This window comes from Rhododendron vialii, chromosome 5a, assembly GCF_030253575.1.
Source record: "Rhododendron vialii isolate Sample 1 chromosome 5a, ASM3025357v1".
Classification (NCBI taxonomy): domain Eukaryota; kingdom Viridiplantae; phylum Streptophyta; class Magnoliopsida; order Ericales; family Ericaceae; genus Rhododendron; species Rhododendron vialii.
The window spans coordinates 36,670,939-36,683,475 of record NC_080561.1 but is presented as its reverse complement, the minus strand read 5'-3'; the positions used below and the strand labels follow the sequence as shown (position 1 = coordinate 36,683,475).

The 12,537-nt window shown below is 37.1% G+C and overlaps 1 protein-coding gene across 2 annotated transcripts; it reads right to left on the bottom strand.

Moving 5' to 3' along the window:
- Positions 1 to 1,055: 1,055 nt before the first annotated feature.
- On the bottom strand, positions 1,056 to 11,318 carry LOC131325840 (phosphatidate phosphatase PAH1). Of its 2 annotated transcripts, none has more exons than XM_058358316.1 (11): positions 11,065 to 11,318; positions 9,009 to 10,602; positions 7,915 to 8,492; positions 7,730 to 7,803; positions 6,199 to 6,283; positions 4,391 to 4,477; positions 4,050 to 4,122; positions 2,355 to 2,398; positions 2,120 to 2,248; positions 1,840 to 1,938; positions 1,056 to 1,365 (listed from the first exon to the last, which is right to left on the bottom strand). In XM_058358316.1, the coding sequence occupies exons 2-11, from the start codon at positions 10,417 to 10,419 to the stop codon at positions 1,312 to 1,314; spliced, it is 2,634 nt and encodes an 877-aa protein (XP_058214299.1). In that variant the 5' UTR covers positions 10,420 to 10,602; positions 11,065 to 11,318; the 3' UTR covers positions 1,056 to 1,311. The 2 variants fall into 2 exon arrangements, with proteins under 2 accessions (XP_058214299.1, XP_058214300.1); XM_058358317.1 differs by having other exon boundaries at positions 11,108 to 11,318.
- Positions 11,319 to 12,537: the final 1,219 nt, after the last annotated feature.

The window sequence follows — 12,537 nt, the reverse complement described above, 5'->3', positions numbered from 1 at the left end:
CGGAGAGAGTAATGAGCAATCTTTATAACACAAAAAATGTTATAAAGTTCATTAAAGATGAAAGACTTTTTTTTTAAATATTCTTCGTTTTGAGTGAATTTTATTTGAGATTTATTTTCTTATTACCTTAGATAGAACTACACTAGATAATAGATATATTCTGAATGTAAAAATAAATAGACAGTATTCTAAAAAGAATAATATCTTTCTTTGGGTTTGGTGGTTAATCACATCTTCGTTTGGTTATGCGCAAATCCAAATCAAATATAGTTTCCTCTATTTCGTGAATAAGATTTGATGGATATATTTTAATTTGTATGTTTCGTGAATAAGATTTGATGGATATATTTTGATTTGTATGGACGTGAACATGTAAATAATTATGAAAGTGGGTTTGATTATCGATTATTTGGCTTTGTGAAAAATAATAAATTGATGTTGCCATTCTCGTCGAAATACATCAAGTTTCAAAATCGTCACTATAAAATCTGCCATGTCACAATTGTGCCCTTATAGTTTATAACGGATTTCAATGTTATCCTTTTCGTCTACTTAATTGTGCCCTTAAACTACTTTACACCGGATTTCAATGTTACCCTTCCCTTTTCGTCAACTCAATTGTGCTTTTATAGTTTACAACAATGGATTTCAATGGTAATGTCAACCAAATTATTTCAAACACATGGACAGGTATAAATTGTAATTAAGTGTGATTGAAGCCGTCCAATATATGTAGATCCACGTACACTAGTGTACGGTTTTGAGTAATTGTATCCAGAGTGGTGGCTTAAAATTGTGTCCTGGCATTGCTCTTCTCATCACACTATTTTTTAATTTCTTTCCAAGAACCTTACATTATCCCCAAAAACAGTTCTAGCCCCATTTCATTTTTGCAATATCTTTAGATGAAATCCGAATGGAGTAACTATATAGCTTCATCGCTTCTTATTTTATCTTTTCACCTTCTTTAACAACCCCTTTAGAAACCTATGATCCTAACACGTCGGGCCTCTCAAATAATAAAGAGCAATGATTCAAAACTAAAAGAGATGAGCTAGAGAGAAAGCACGACTTGGACACTTCGTCATGATAACTTAATTCACTAAGAAAGTTGTATGGTCTATCTCGAGTATACGCTCAATTATGTTTACAAACTTTACATCAGCGCCGGTAAAAAATGGGCCACTGAGCAGCCTCTACTCGGATGAATTTTGGGAAAAAATTGTAGTGATGCTGGAAATGAATGCAGTATGACATTCCAAGCCAGTTTACACCCTACCTACAACCAAAGCAATTCCAAGGAAGAGCTCCTCACTCAACATCTGGCAATGGCATTCTCCAGTAATTCCATGAATTGAAATCTTCCTGCAAAGTTAATCAAGACCCAAAGATTGAGTGGTTAGAATGAGAATCAGCGGAGAAAAAAGAAAGTACGAGACTCAGTAATTCTAACAAAATTCGGAGCTTATGTGACTTAAAAGGCCATTTGTTTGACATGATATAAGCATCAAATCTAATGGGTGAAACCATCGGGTGTTCGCTGTACTATTATTCAGATGCTATTTATCTGATCGGATATTTTACACTATGATACTATATAACTGTCCACTATTAGTCTCCAAACACTGCCCATATATTGTATATTCTCTTTTTCCTGATTTATTTTCAAATGGGAAATACGAGGGCAAAATGACGGCCCAGGACGTGTTTTGATAATTAATACCCGTTAAGGACAAACTGAGAACATTTGTTAATGCTAAAAATGTCCTTAACGGGTATTAATTATCAAAACACGTCCTTGGCCGTCATTTTCCCAAATACGAACTCAGTATGCTTTACCTGCTCAACCATTGATGTTGGTGGGAACATGTCATTAACCAGTGTGTGTAAAGAGGTATATGACTTCACATCAATGCGATGACTGATGGCCACCTCACCCTGTCAGTTTAAATGGAACTATTCAGAAAAGAGGGAGGAAAACAAAAGTCGGATAGCATTGGCATTTTGACATTATGAGTCCCGATGGAGGTTGTTTTGGTTCAAAATGGCCACACCATTCCGTGTGAAAATTCTGTACACAAAACTGCATTTGTAAAGAACTGTCCAAGAAGACAAGTACCTTAGGATTAATGATAAAGATTTTGCCCTTGGGGATACCAATTTTCCTGTAACTGAGTTCATCAGTGTCTCTGTTTCCGAATCCCGCATAGAATGGATTGTACTCAGGAGGAAAGAGTGCCTTAATATCCTGCATAAGACATCAATTTTCAGCTGAAAAAGTTGATGAAATCGCTATAGACAAAAGTTTGACAGCATACTAATGACTCAAATGATTTGGCACCCCCAAGAATTACCTCTAAACACGCGATCTTGAACTCATGAGGTGCTCTCCTTATCACTGTCATACGACAAACCAAACATTGGATTAAAAATAAACTTAAAATTCTTTTTATTTCCTCTTATAAGAAGCCAGGGGAATAGTAACAACTCATGCAGATATGCAATACCTTAAACTAGAGTGTGCATAAAAAAATTCCCTAGCTTCTGATTTGATGAGTCAGTGACTGAACAACAAATGACAAAGGCAGAGTGAAGGTTTCAGCTTGAGGTCAAAGTCTCCTTGTATGCTACCAGACACCTCACATGGAATCCTACCCCAGTTGTATAGCAAAAAAACGATTGGACCGAACACAAAGTAAAAGATTTCTGATGTAAGTAGAAACCTAAGGAAGCAGCTCTGAGCTGCTGACATAATATAACATGATTATACAAATCTACTTCTTTCAGCATAAGAAATCTCCCATTGTAACGGATGTTCTTACCCAAGAAGAGGGGGGTGGGGGGGAACAAATTTCCCACCATGAGCATTCCCAATGCTGCAAGTGTTTTTGCTATTAGTTATTGGTCAGAATGAAGAGTCCACCACAAAACTGGGGTGTAGTATTTGTCCATACCCTTAACCCTCATTCCCCCCACCCAACCCCAAATATAGTAAAAAAGAAAAAACAAAACAAACACAGAAAACCCCAACCAGCTTCAAATAGAAAAGGTTCAATGGTAGGTCCCTTGAAGTTGTAACCTACATACTCCAGAGTCATGCTAGCGGGCCATGTCCAGTGCATGAATAGGTGGTTACGTGTTATCAGTTTCCAAAATAAGTGGTCGTCTACCTCCATGCCATGGAACAAAAAATAAGTGGTCTTTCTAGGTAATCTGTAATTATCACATATGCTATACCTCTCAACATAGTGAGGTTGAGAAATAGTTTTTCCAAATTTACAATCAACTTTGTGAGAAGCCCAGTTGCTTTAGCCAAAAGTTAGAATGGGCTAATAACTTTGCTGGATATCCACCCTATCACCATTGCTCCTTCAACAAGGACAAAGAAAACTAAGGAACATATATTATCTTCAAGTCATAGGGACTGTTGCACACGGTATTTCCACACTTCAATTAACCACATTATAACAATTCAAACAGCATGCAGTGCATGCGTGTACAAAAAGTTGCAAACTTCAGTCATCGATATTAGAACGCTACTGCAAAATAATTCCTTCGCTCTTCTTCCGAATCAGCACATAATCCATGTTTAGAGAATGACTCTTTTTAGTCTAGTTTTTCTTTTTGCAGTCAATCTTTTGATAGCAGCCAAACAGTTCAGTATACATAGAGGGTACAGGGTTGCAACCTTTCTTTTTGGCACTACATAAACGAATTTACTGTTACTTATCAAAACAACAGGGAAAAAGTTCCTTCCAACAAATTTGAGCAAAAAGCCAATACTTGAAACTAGTAAGTTTGAACTTGACTTATTTCCCTCAAGACAATTTTCCTCCCTAAAAATTTCCTACTGCTTGCCTGATTTTGGGGAAACTTCTTACCCACTAAATCCATTAAAAGAGTAGACACAATATTCATGAATTATAAGCGGAGTTTTTGCATCTTAACTTACTTGTCTCAGCATAAAGCTGTTCCGCATTATCTATTACAGGTTAAAGCAGTTCATTACATATTAGAGGCAATTATCACCAAGAGAAATAGGAGCTCACCTTCTCGGAACAGTGAGGGAAACAGACCATCGGGTGAAATAACAACAGGACCACTGGGTAAAGCTTTTCCATCCTGTAATAATTTATGAAGTAAATAAAGTTCAGCTTATTTAGTTCTTTTAGCATGGTACCATAACCATTAACACAGATAAGATAGCAAATGGAGAGGGATCTCAAGGGTTTGATGTTTAAGGGAGCTAAAAGACCACTTATTATGCTCAAAACTACAAATTTAAACGACTGGTCCTGTTGCCTACCAACAGCGTCCCAGCTGATGGTTCCCTTGACGGGTAACTAATAGTAACAATTGCCAATAACCACAATATAAGACATTCAATTACCTGTTTGAGATTGAGTAGAAAACTTCTAGTTAGATATGCTTGAACAATTGCACGCGCACTCAAGAAAAGCAGCTGATACCCGTTCTCCTGAAGTAAAGAAAGTTCAATATCAGATACTGAATTTTAGACATGCAATAACCATCAAGAGCAATTTTGTTCACCCTTGCGAAGGTATGCTCATTCCGTGATTCACTATGATAATCGAAACCATTATTTTGTCTAAATTCATTTTTTTTGTTTGGCTGTCTAAATTCATTTGTTAGAACTTAGAAGACTATGAAAAAATACAGCTTAATTGAATATGATTAGGCGTTTGATCTAATATTTTAGTTTTTCAGCCAAGAATTTCAAAGAAAATAAATAAACTCCTAGAGGAAGCACTAATCAATTTTCGATTGAGCTGAATTTTGACAAAGTCTCCTAGAAAATGAATCTGAAAAAACTGAACGATTTTGATTAGCAAGGTGAGACACGGAATGAGCATACCCTCCCGAGGGTGAACAAAATTGCTCTGAATAACAATCACAAATAGAATTGAAAATGGAAGGACTATTATTAGTGTTCAAAAACAAGTATTGCTGTTAAGGAAATCTCAAACCACAAAACGTATTTCATCTAGATTAAAACTCAAAAGAAAGTGGGTATTACCACTTTCAATATTACCTAATATAAGCCAAAACATTAAAAAAAATTAAATCCATCAAGAACATGATCAACAAAAACCTTGTATGATGGAGTATATCTGTAACAATGCACCCTACTAAAATACAATCTATGAATAATCCTCCAAAACATTCTTACTGCCTCTGTTCTATTTTGTTTGCTTGTTACAAAAAGTCGTATCATTTTGACCTTAAAAAATAAGTTGGTTTCAAGGATAATTTTTGAACTTTTTGATACCGTTCGAAAGTACTCATTGAGATCTTCTGAATGGTGCAAAAAAATCAGAAAATAATTTTGGGAAGTACTTTATTTTTGAAGTTCAAAATGGCACGGTCTCCTGTAGGAAGCAAACAAAATGAGATGGAGGGAGTATGGTATTTTGATCCTGGATTCGCGAGCCTAATCGAACCGAATACTCGTAGGTTTGGGCTCAGCTCGTTTATAACAAGGCTAAAAATGAGGCTTGGATTGGATTTGGGTTCGTTTAGTAAAGGAATTGAATGAGCCCTTACCGAGCCGAGGCTCGAACAATTCGCTAATGGCGTGGTTCATTTAAAGCCCTACTTGAACCAATTTTAGAATCTTGTAAAGGCCTTGATATGGGTCTTCTTTTCGTAATAGGCTGCACCCCTTGGAGCCTACAGTAAATAGTAACAAATATATGGTAATGGTACAGTTACCATGGGACAACAGAATAACTGAGGAAATTGGAGTGAAAGTTGCCAGTAAAAAGGCAAAGAACCCGGAATATATCATATGTGATGTCATCACTCAACCAGCTTCTGGTTGTGAACTCAGATGAACCACCAATATCACCAACAGGTTTGGCATTTGATAAGTGCATCAAACTGCTTTTAATTGAGCTAAATTACTAGTAACGTTGCCCCCTTGAAATGGTGGAACAATCCTTGACCATAATGGTGGAATTTCATATATCAAAAAAGTATGATTCCAAAATTGTCCTGCCCCCTAGATTTGCTATATTTCATTTCAGAGAACTAACTCCATCACTAACCACCAAGATGAAGAGTTTAAAAGACCACAGTCACCTCTCCAATTCAACTTCCTTTTGGATGAGACTCATTCTTAAAAACATTATAAGTAGGGAAACAAAATTTTTTTTGTAACTAATAGCCAAAACATACCTTAATTGCAGAGAAAAGCCGAGCTACCCCAGACTGTGTCCAATCCTTTCCAACCAAAGGCATGAACTGACCAAGAACATCAGACCTGCAAAACAAGCATCAACATGGTGTAAAAGTCAATGTAATCTATACCTGACTGCGACAATGGATGCAAATTAAAAAATATAATCAATTGTTTGTCTTAGCTTGAACATCATTGAGCTTACTAATCTATTTATTCATGTCCAAAAGAAATAATGATTAAGGATGCACTACCTGCAGTTCGTTACAAATAACCAAGTTAACCAACTATTTTGTCTGTGGATCGTAACAAACATAACCAATAATATAGAGAATATATGTACAAGAAAAGGGAATGAGCAGTCCGCCAATGAAAACCAAATCAGAATAGGAACAAGCATAACCAGACAAATCCTCTAGCAGCTACAAATCATACCGCCCTCCAATCTATGTGGGTAAAAAACAGTGGGATCCCCTCAAAGAGAGAAGAAAACAAGGCCCAAATAACACTCTGTCCCCAAGAGAATACATCCTCAAACTCATCCTCACAAAACCTCTTTTAGCATCGGTTTCTGAATCACTATAATAAAACAGCCAAACAATCAATATCATCCCATTTACTTGCATTGACAGGTTGTAATACAACAAGATGGCCTTCATCTAAGCTTGAGACCAGCTTAAATAAAAGAATCATCTTTAGCATCAAGGTTGAGATGGATATTTTGTACCTTTAAGCCAAGTTTCTATACTCATCTCCAACACCTCAACTATTTTTTCCAATTTTCACAATCAATTAACCCACATGCTCCTCCCTTAACAAAGGGTAAGCTATTTATTATTTTATTAAACCCCAGATATAAAGATTTCCATTTCTAAGACATATGTATTAAACCTTTCTCCGTCCTTAAATGCCTTTGGCATTCTCAAAAGCCAAACTAGCTTACAGCATTCTCAGTAATCTAAATCAGCCTTCGCCCATCCGTATTCTAAATCAGCATACCAGATTCCAAATTAAGTCAAATTCATACTTATAGCAATGCATCCATATTCCGAATATACATTTGTGCACTATTCCTACAATGATATACCATCAAATTTTAAGTAGGCCAACATAAAGTGCGCAATGTCACAACTTCTAATACACAGAAATATCATAGGAACAATGAACTAACACATTGAAGTTGGAAAAAAGTAATAGGAGAACATGTTGATACATGCTATTTATGGAGCTTTATCTTGATATTTGCAGTTTATGGAGCTTTAACGTTGACTAGAAATATGAATATCATTATTAAGATTGCACAATTCCTTATCTTAACATACAAAAAAGACAGCTATGCACAATATGTCCTTGCGCCTTTGCACCTTGCTGCGTAATATATACTTTCTTGAGAATTGGCAGGTTGGGCTGTCTGAACTAGGTCAAATCCCTCTGTTCTATAGACTTTATCCATGTTTATAATATATCGAATGTTATTTAACATGTTGCGACAAGTTAATAGCCAAAAGATTTGGAACCAGTATATCTCACTTGGTAATCGTCCCATCAACATCTGAAATCACAATTCGTGCATTCCACTTCCACAAGTAAATATGAGCATCAACCTGTTGAAAGAGAATACGTGTGAGCAATTGAAATAAGAAGGAAGCCAAAGAAAGTGGTCAACGCTCATCATCTTGAAATTGCAGTCACTAAAATGGAAATGGTTGACAGACCTGTTGTGTTCCCAAGACTCTGGTAGAGAAACTGAAAGTCACCATATTTTGTCCTTCTTGCAAATTTAATGATGCTATTTGCTCTGTAGTGGGGACGTTTGTCCTCACAAGTTGCTTGTGCGGGGATTCACTTCCACCGGTAGGTGTTGGAGGAGCTTGTTCAAAAGGTTGATTCTGTGACCCAGACTCAGAATCAACAAACACCTCTTCACTAGATGCGTTACTGGTAGTGTGCTCAAGTGTTTTGACCCTTCTAAATGGACTGGGCCACAGCCTCCATCTGCGCCCAGAAGGAGTGGAAGTGACACTAGAACCATCTTGCCCCACAGGAATTGCATCTTTGGGATCAACAGGTAAATCTAACCCATATGCAGCAAATCCAAGAACTATTGGAGCAGCTTTATCCCATGACAAGTACCTGTCTTGAAATCTGACAACTAAGTTTTCATTCTTGGCAATTGATGCTGCAGAAGTTTTGAATGCCCCCTCAGATATGCGATGTGAATTAAACACTTCAGCAGCCGCATTCAAACCCATACCAGCATGAAGCAAGTTGCCACAAAGAGATAGCTCAATCCCTGCAAAATTACATGAAATATTACTTTCAGAATAAAGCAACAATACAGCTCCATTCATTTCACCCTAATTTTTTTTTTCCAAACTGTGTTCCTCAATTCAAATGTTCAAAAAGTTTAGCAAAAGATTTTCACAGAAAGATAACTTTCATCATACATCCAAAAACGCATGTTCTAAATCTCCGTTAAGTCAATCTTTTACGCATCATTGTAGGTGACACCAGAAGCAAATTGTAAGCTCAACAAATTCTTGCATAGCCATGTGTTCTTACGGGTTAATTGCCCTAGAATTGGGACCGAAAAGACTAAAGTGAAGCCCATTCGTTCATGCTGTTGAAGATATAAAAAACAGCTCTGAATATTTTGTGTAAAAAATTTTCACACATGAACCAAACCCCAGAAAACAAAATGAAAAATAATACTTTTCTGCAATTATTTTATGTGCAAACTATTTTACTTCGAAGCAAACGGAGCATAAAAGTGTCATAATGATAGTCATGCCAACAGGAAAGCTCTTACTCGAATCAGTTCTGATCTCATCACCGGAAGTTGCTGTATGTGTTTCCCCTTCCACAACCTCACTATTGCTGCATTCACCTTCAGGAGCAGACCCTTGCGGGCTACATTGTACACCTTCAACTTCCAAGGCCTTGTCAACCGGCTCCTTTAGTTTCTGATCGGTGCAAACAGAATCAATGGCGACGTTATCAACACCCATATAACTTGAACTTGTTCTTTCCTCAATGAGTTCAACTTCAACCTGTGGATCTGAATTAGAGTGAGTTAAACCATCTCCATTTCTTGATTCACCAACATCTCCATCTCTAGTTCCATTGCCAAGTTGGCAACTGTAAGGAGACTCCAAATTGTCTGCAGTTTCACAAATTTCTAATATGGGGTCCACAACTTGTTGGTTGGAATTTCCATGGTGCAGAGCCAATGCTGGTAGTTCCAAGCAGCTCTTGAAAACATCTTCCCTCCTAATACCAGCTGATGCAGTTTTAGGATTACTATCTACACAAAGCTCTAGCTCTATGTTTGTGATGTTCTCATTTTCTTGAAAGTGAAAAAGATGCTCCTTATCTCCTTCACAAACTTCCATCTGATGCGTAGAAGCATTACTAGTGTTACTGCAACTAACTTCAGGTGCAGACGTGCCCAAATCACTTAATATATCAGCACCCCACACATCTTCACCTGCACTGAATTCGGCCGTGCCCTCAACAAATTCAGTTTCTTGGCCTGGGCCCAGACGAAACTGGGGGGTGCTTATATGCAAATTATCAGCACTCGTTTCTGATGAGGAGAAGGGTGCTGTCAGTATGTGACCATCCACGCTTACCAAAACCACTTCTGAACTCAAACCCTGTGATTCAACAAAATGTTCCACGGTATCTAAACTCTCGTACCGACTAGACCCATACTCTGATAGCTCAACCGAATCCACAAGAGAGGATTGTTCATCTTCAAATTCATAGAACCTCCTTCCGCTATCGGATTCTGTCCTCTCAAGCTGTTCATTAGCTGTTTCAACGTTAGAGTTATTCGTTCCACTAGTAACACTGTTGGTTCCATTAACGCTATTATTTTCTTGTGCAACGTTCAAATTACCAGAATCGTTCGAAACCCTTTTTGCATCCCCACTTTCACCAGAACCCACCTGCCTGACAAAATATGCCTCTCCTGAATTGTCAAGATGCATATGAAAATCAGCCTCGATGCCGTTAACAGTTATCCTAACCATCTTTTCGGCCCCTTTAAGAACACCCTGAAATTTACCGAACCGCACGTACCAAGGCGTGCTACGAAACGTGCCATCCTGCTGCTTGACAGCAATTATATCGACGGCACCACCAAAGGGATGGAACGGGGTGGCAACAGAGTACACGCCTTGCGATATTAAGCTCCCAACTTTTCCCACCACATTCATTTGTTCTCAACTTACAAATTATTATTGATCCCCAACAACAAAAAAGGGCAAGAACCCCACCCTAGTGTTATTTTGCAATCTAACAATCGCAATCAAAGAATCCAAATTGGACAAAACCCTAGTGGTATTTTACAATCTAACAACTGAAATCAGCAAAATATCCCCAGTTCTCGTTCTTGGTATCTGCATGCAAGCCAAATTACGAAATGATCATTTGATCATACACATAAACTAAGTCAACCCGAAGTAAAGTACATTGAAACTATAAAAAAAAGGGGGAGGGGGGGTCGTCAAGAACCCCACCCTAGCGTTATTTTGCAATCCAACAGATGCAACCAATCAAAGAATCCCAAAAACACCAACATAAATTGGTAAAAATCTTACTGGTATTGAACAATCTAACAACTGTTTTTAACCGGAGCTGAATATCTGTTCGCGATATCTGCATGGAATCCAAATTAAGAAATGATAAACCAAATCAAACCGAACACAAACACATTTCTTTCTTTTTTTAAAACTGAACTCGAATGCATTGAAAGTATCGAAATTTGACAGCAGCAAGATAAAACGACCACGCAACAATGATAATTGACTTCGAATCCGTGAAAAAAATGTCAACTTTAATACTAATTATTTTTCACTTACGGAATTTAATTAGTTTTCGGATTGGAAGAAAGCTTTCTCGTACCCGGCTGCGGAGACGAGGGCGGAGCAATCTCGCAGCTGATTGAAATCAAAGATGATTCTCTCTCTCTCTCTCTCTCTCTCTCTCTATACCTATGTGTGTGTATATATAGGCAGTTAGGAAATTGAATATTCGCTCTATAGTCTCTCTCTCTCTCTCTCTAAAAGTAGATCCTGAAATGTTCTTGAGTTATCGTTTCTGTTTACGTGATGTGTTTGTCTGCACCACATCTACCACGTAAATTTTTCCAATCAATACACTTCTATTCTTCCGTGGGTGCGTCAAATCTCCAAGATGAAAATACGAAGATGCGGAGAAATGAACGATGGATTGGAGAAAAAAAAAACATCCTCCAAAATACCGTTTTAATAAATGAGTAAAATATAGAGATATGGAGGAATGAAGAGTGCATAGGAGATGCTCTAAGGGAATCAACGGTTCCATACATCTCAATGAAAGATTAAATTAAACACCAACACATATCAGATTTAATTGATTTTCCACAGACTACTCGGTTTCTTTTTTAAATTATCAAACAGCTCGAATCATTTAAGCGAGACTCAAAGTAGGGCTTATGTGTCCGTTAGCTCATGGTCGTTATGGAACCCGTCACATCCGATAGGCAATCCTTGGATACAAAAACAAGGGGAAAACATATAGACACACCCCAATAAAGGGGGTGATTTTTGCACTCCCTAAATTATTAACCGCACTTCAAAGGGAGGGTAAAATTAACTCCATATTAATTTTTGCACTTTTCAAAATTAACAATTTGAAAAGCGTGAAAATCAACTTTATATGAATTTCAGCACTATCACTAGAGATGTTAGCAATTTTGGGGAGCGAAATTCATTCCCCCGAATTAATTCTCAAAGAAATACAGGTAACCCTTCGAGCAGGATCACTTTGGTTACTTTTTTTTGTTTTTAAACAGTGGCTTTGGTTTACTTTTTAACCCTTCTTTCAAATCAAATCGCACGATTTAAATTTTGCAAAGGGCATGCTTGGCATGTAAATGAACCTCCACTAACAAAAAAACAACAAACAGTTTCAGCATTTTACCATTTTATTTCTACTCTGCCGAGAACACTCATGAACTTGTATTTGTTTGATCAGGTGTACCAACCTTTTTTAAACATGGATATGTTGAGCACGTTGAAGTGATAACGTGATGCGGAACTGGAAAAATATGGATAGAAACTTTGTTTATGACGATTCTAGAAACCACAATAAATGCAATATAAAGTATTAGAATGCATCTAGTCATATATTTTAATTTAACAACGTTGTGTGAGCTTAGAAAATACTAGTATTAGTCAGGTCCCGTTCCAGAACACCTTCTTAAAAATTAAGTACTTATTTCACATTTTCAAACTTAAAAATAATGTAAATGAAAAATAAATTTTCAATTTTTTTTGCACTGTATAAAATAT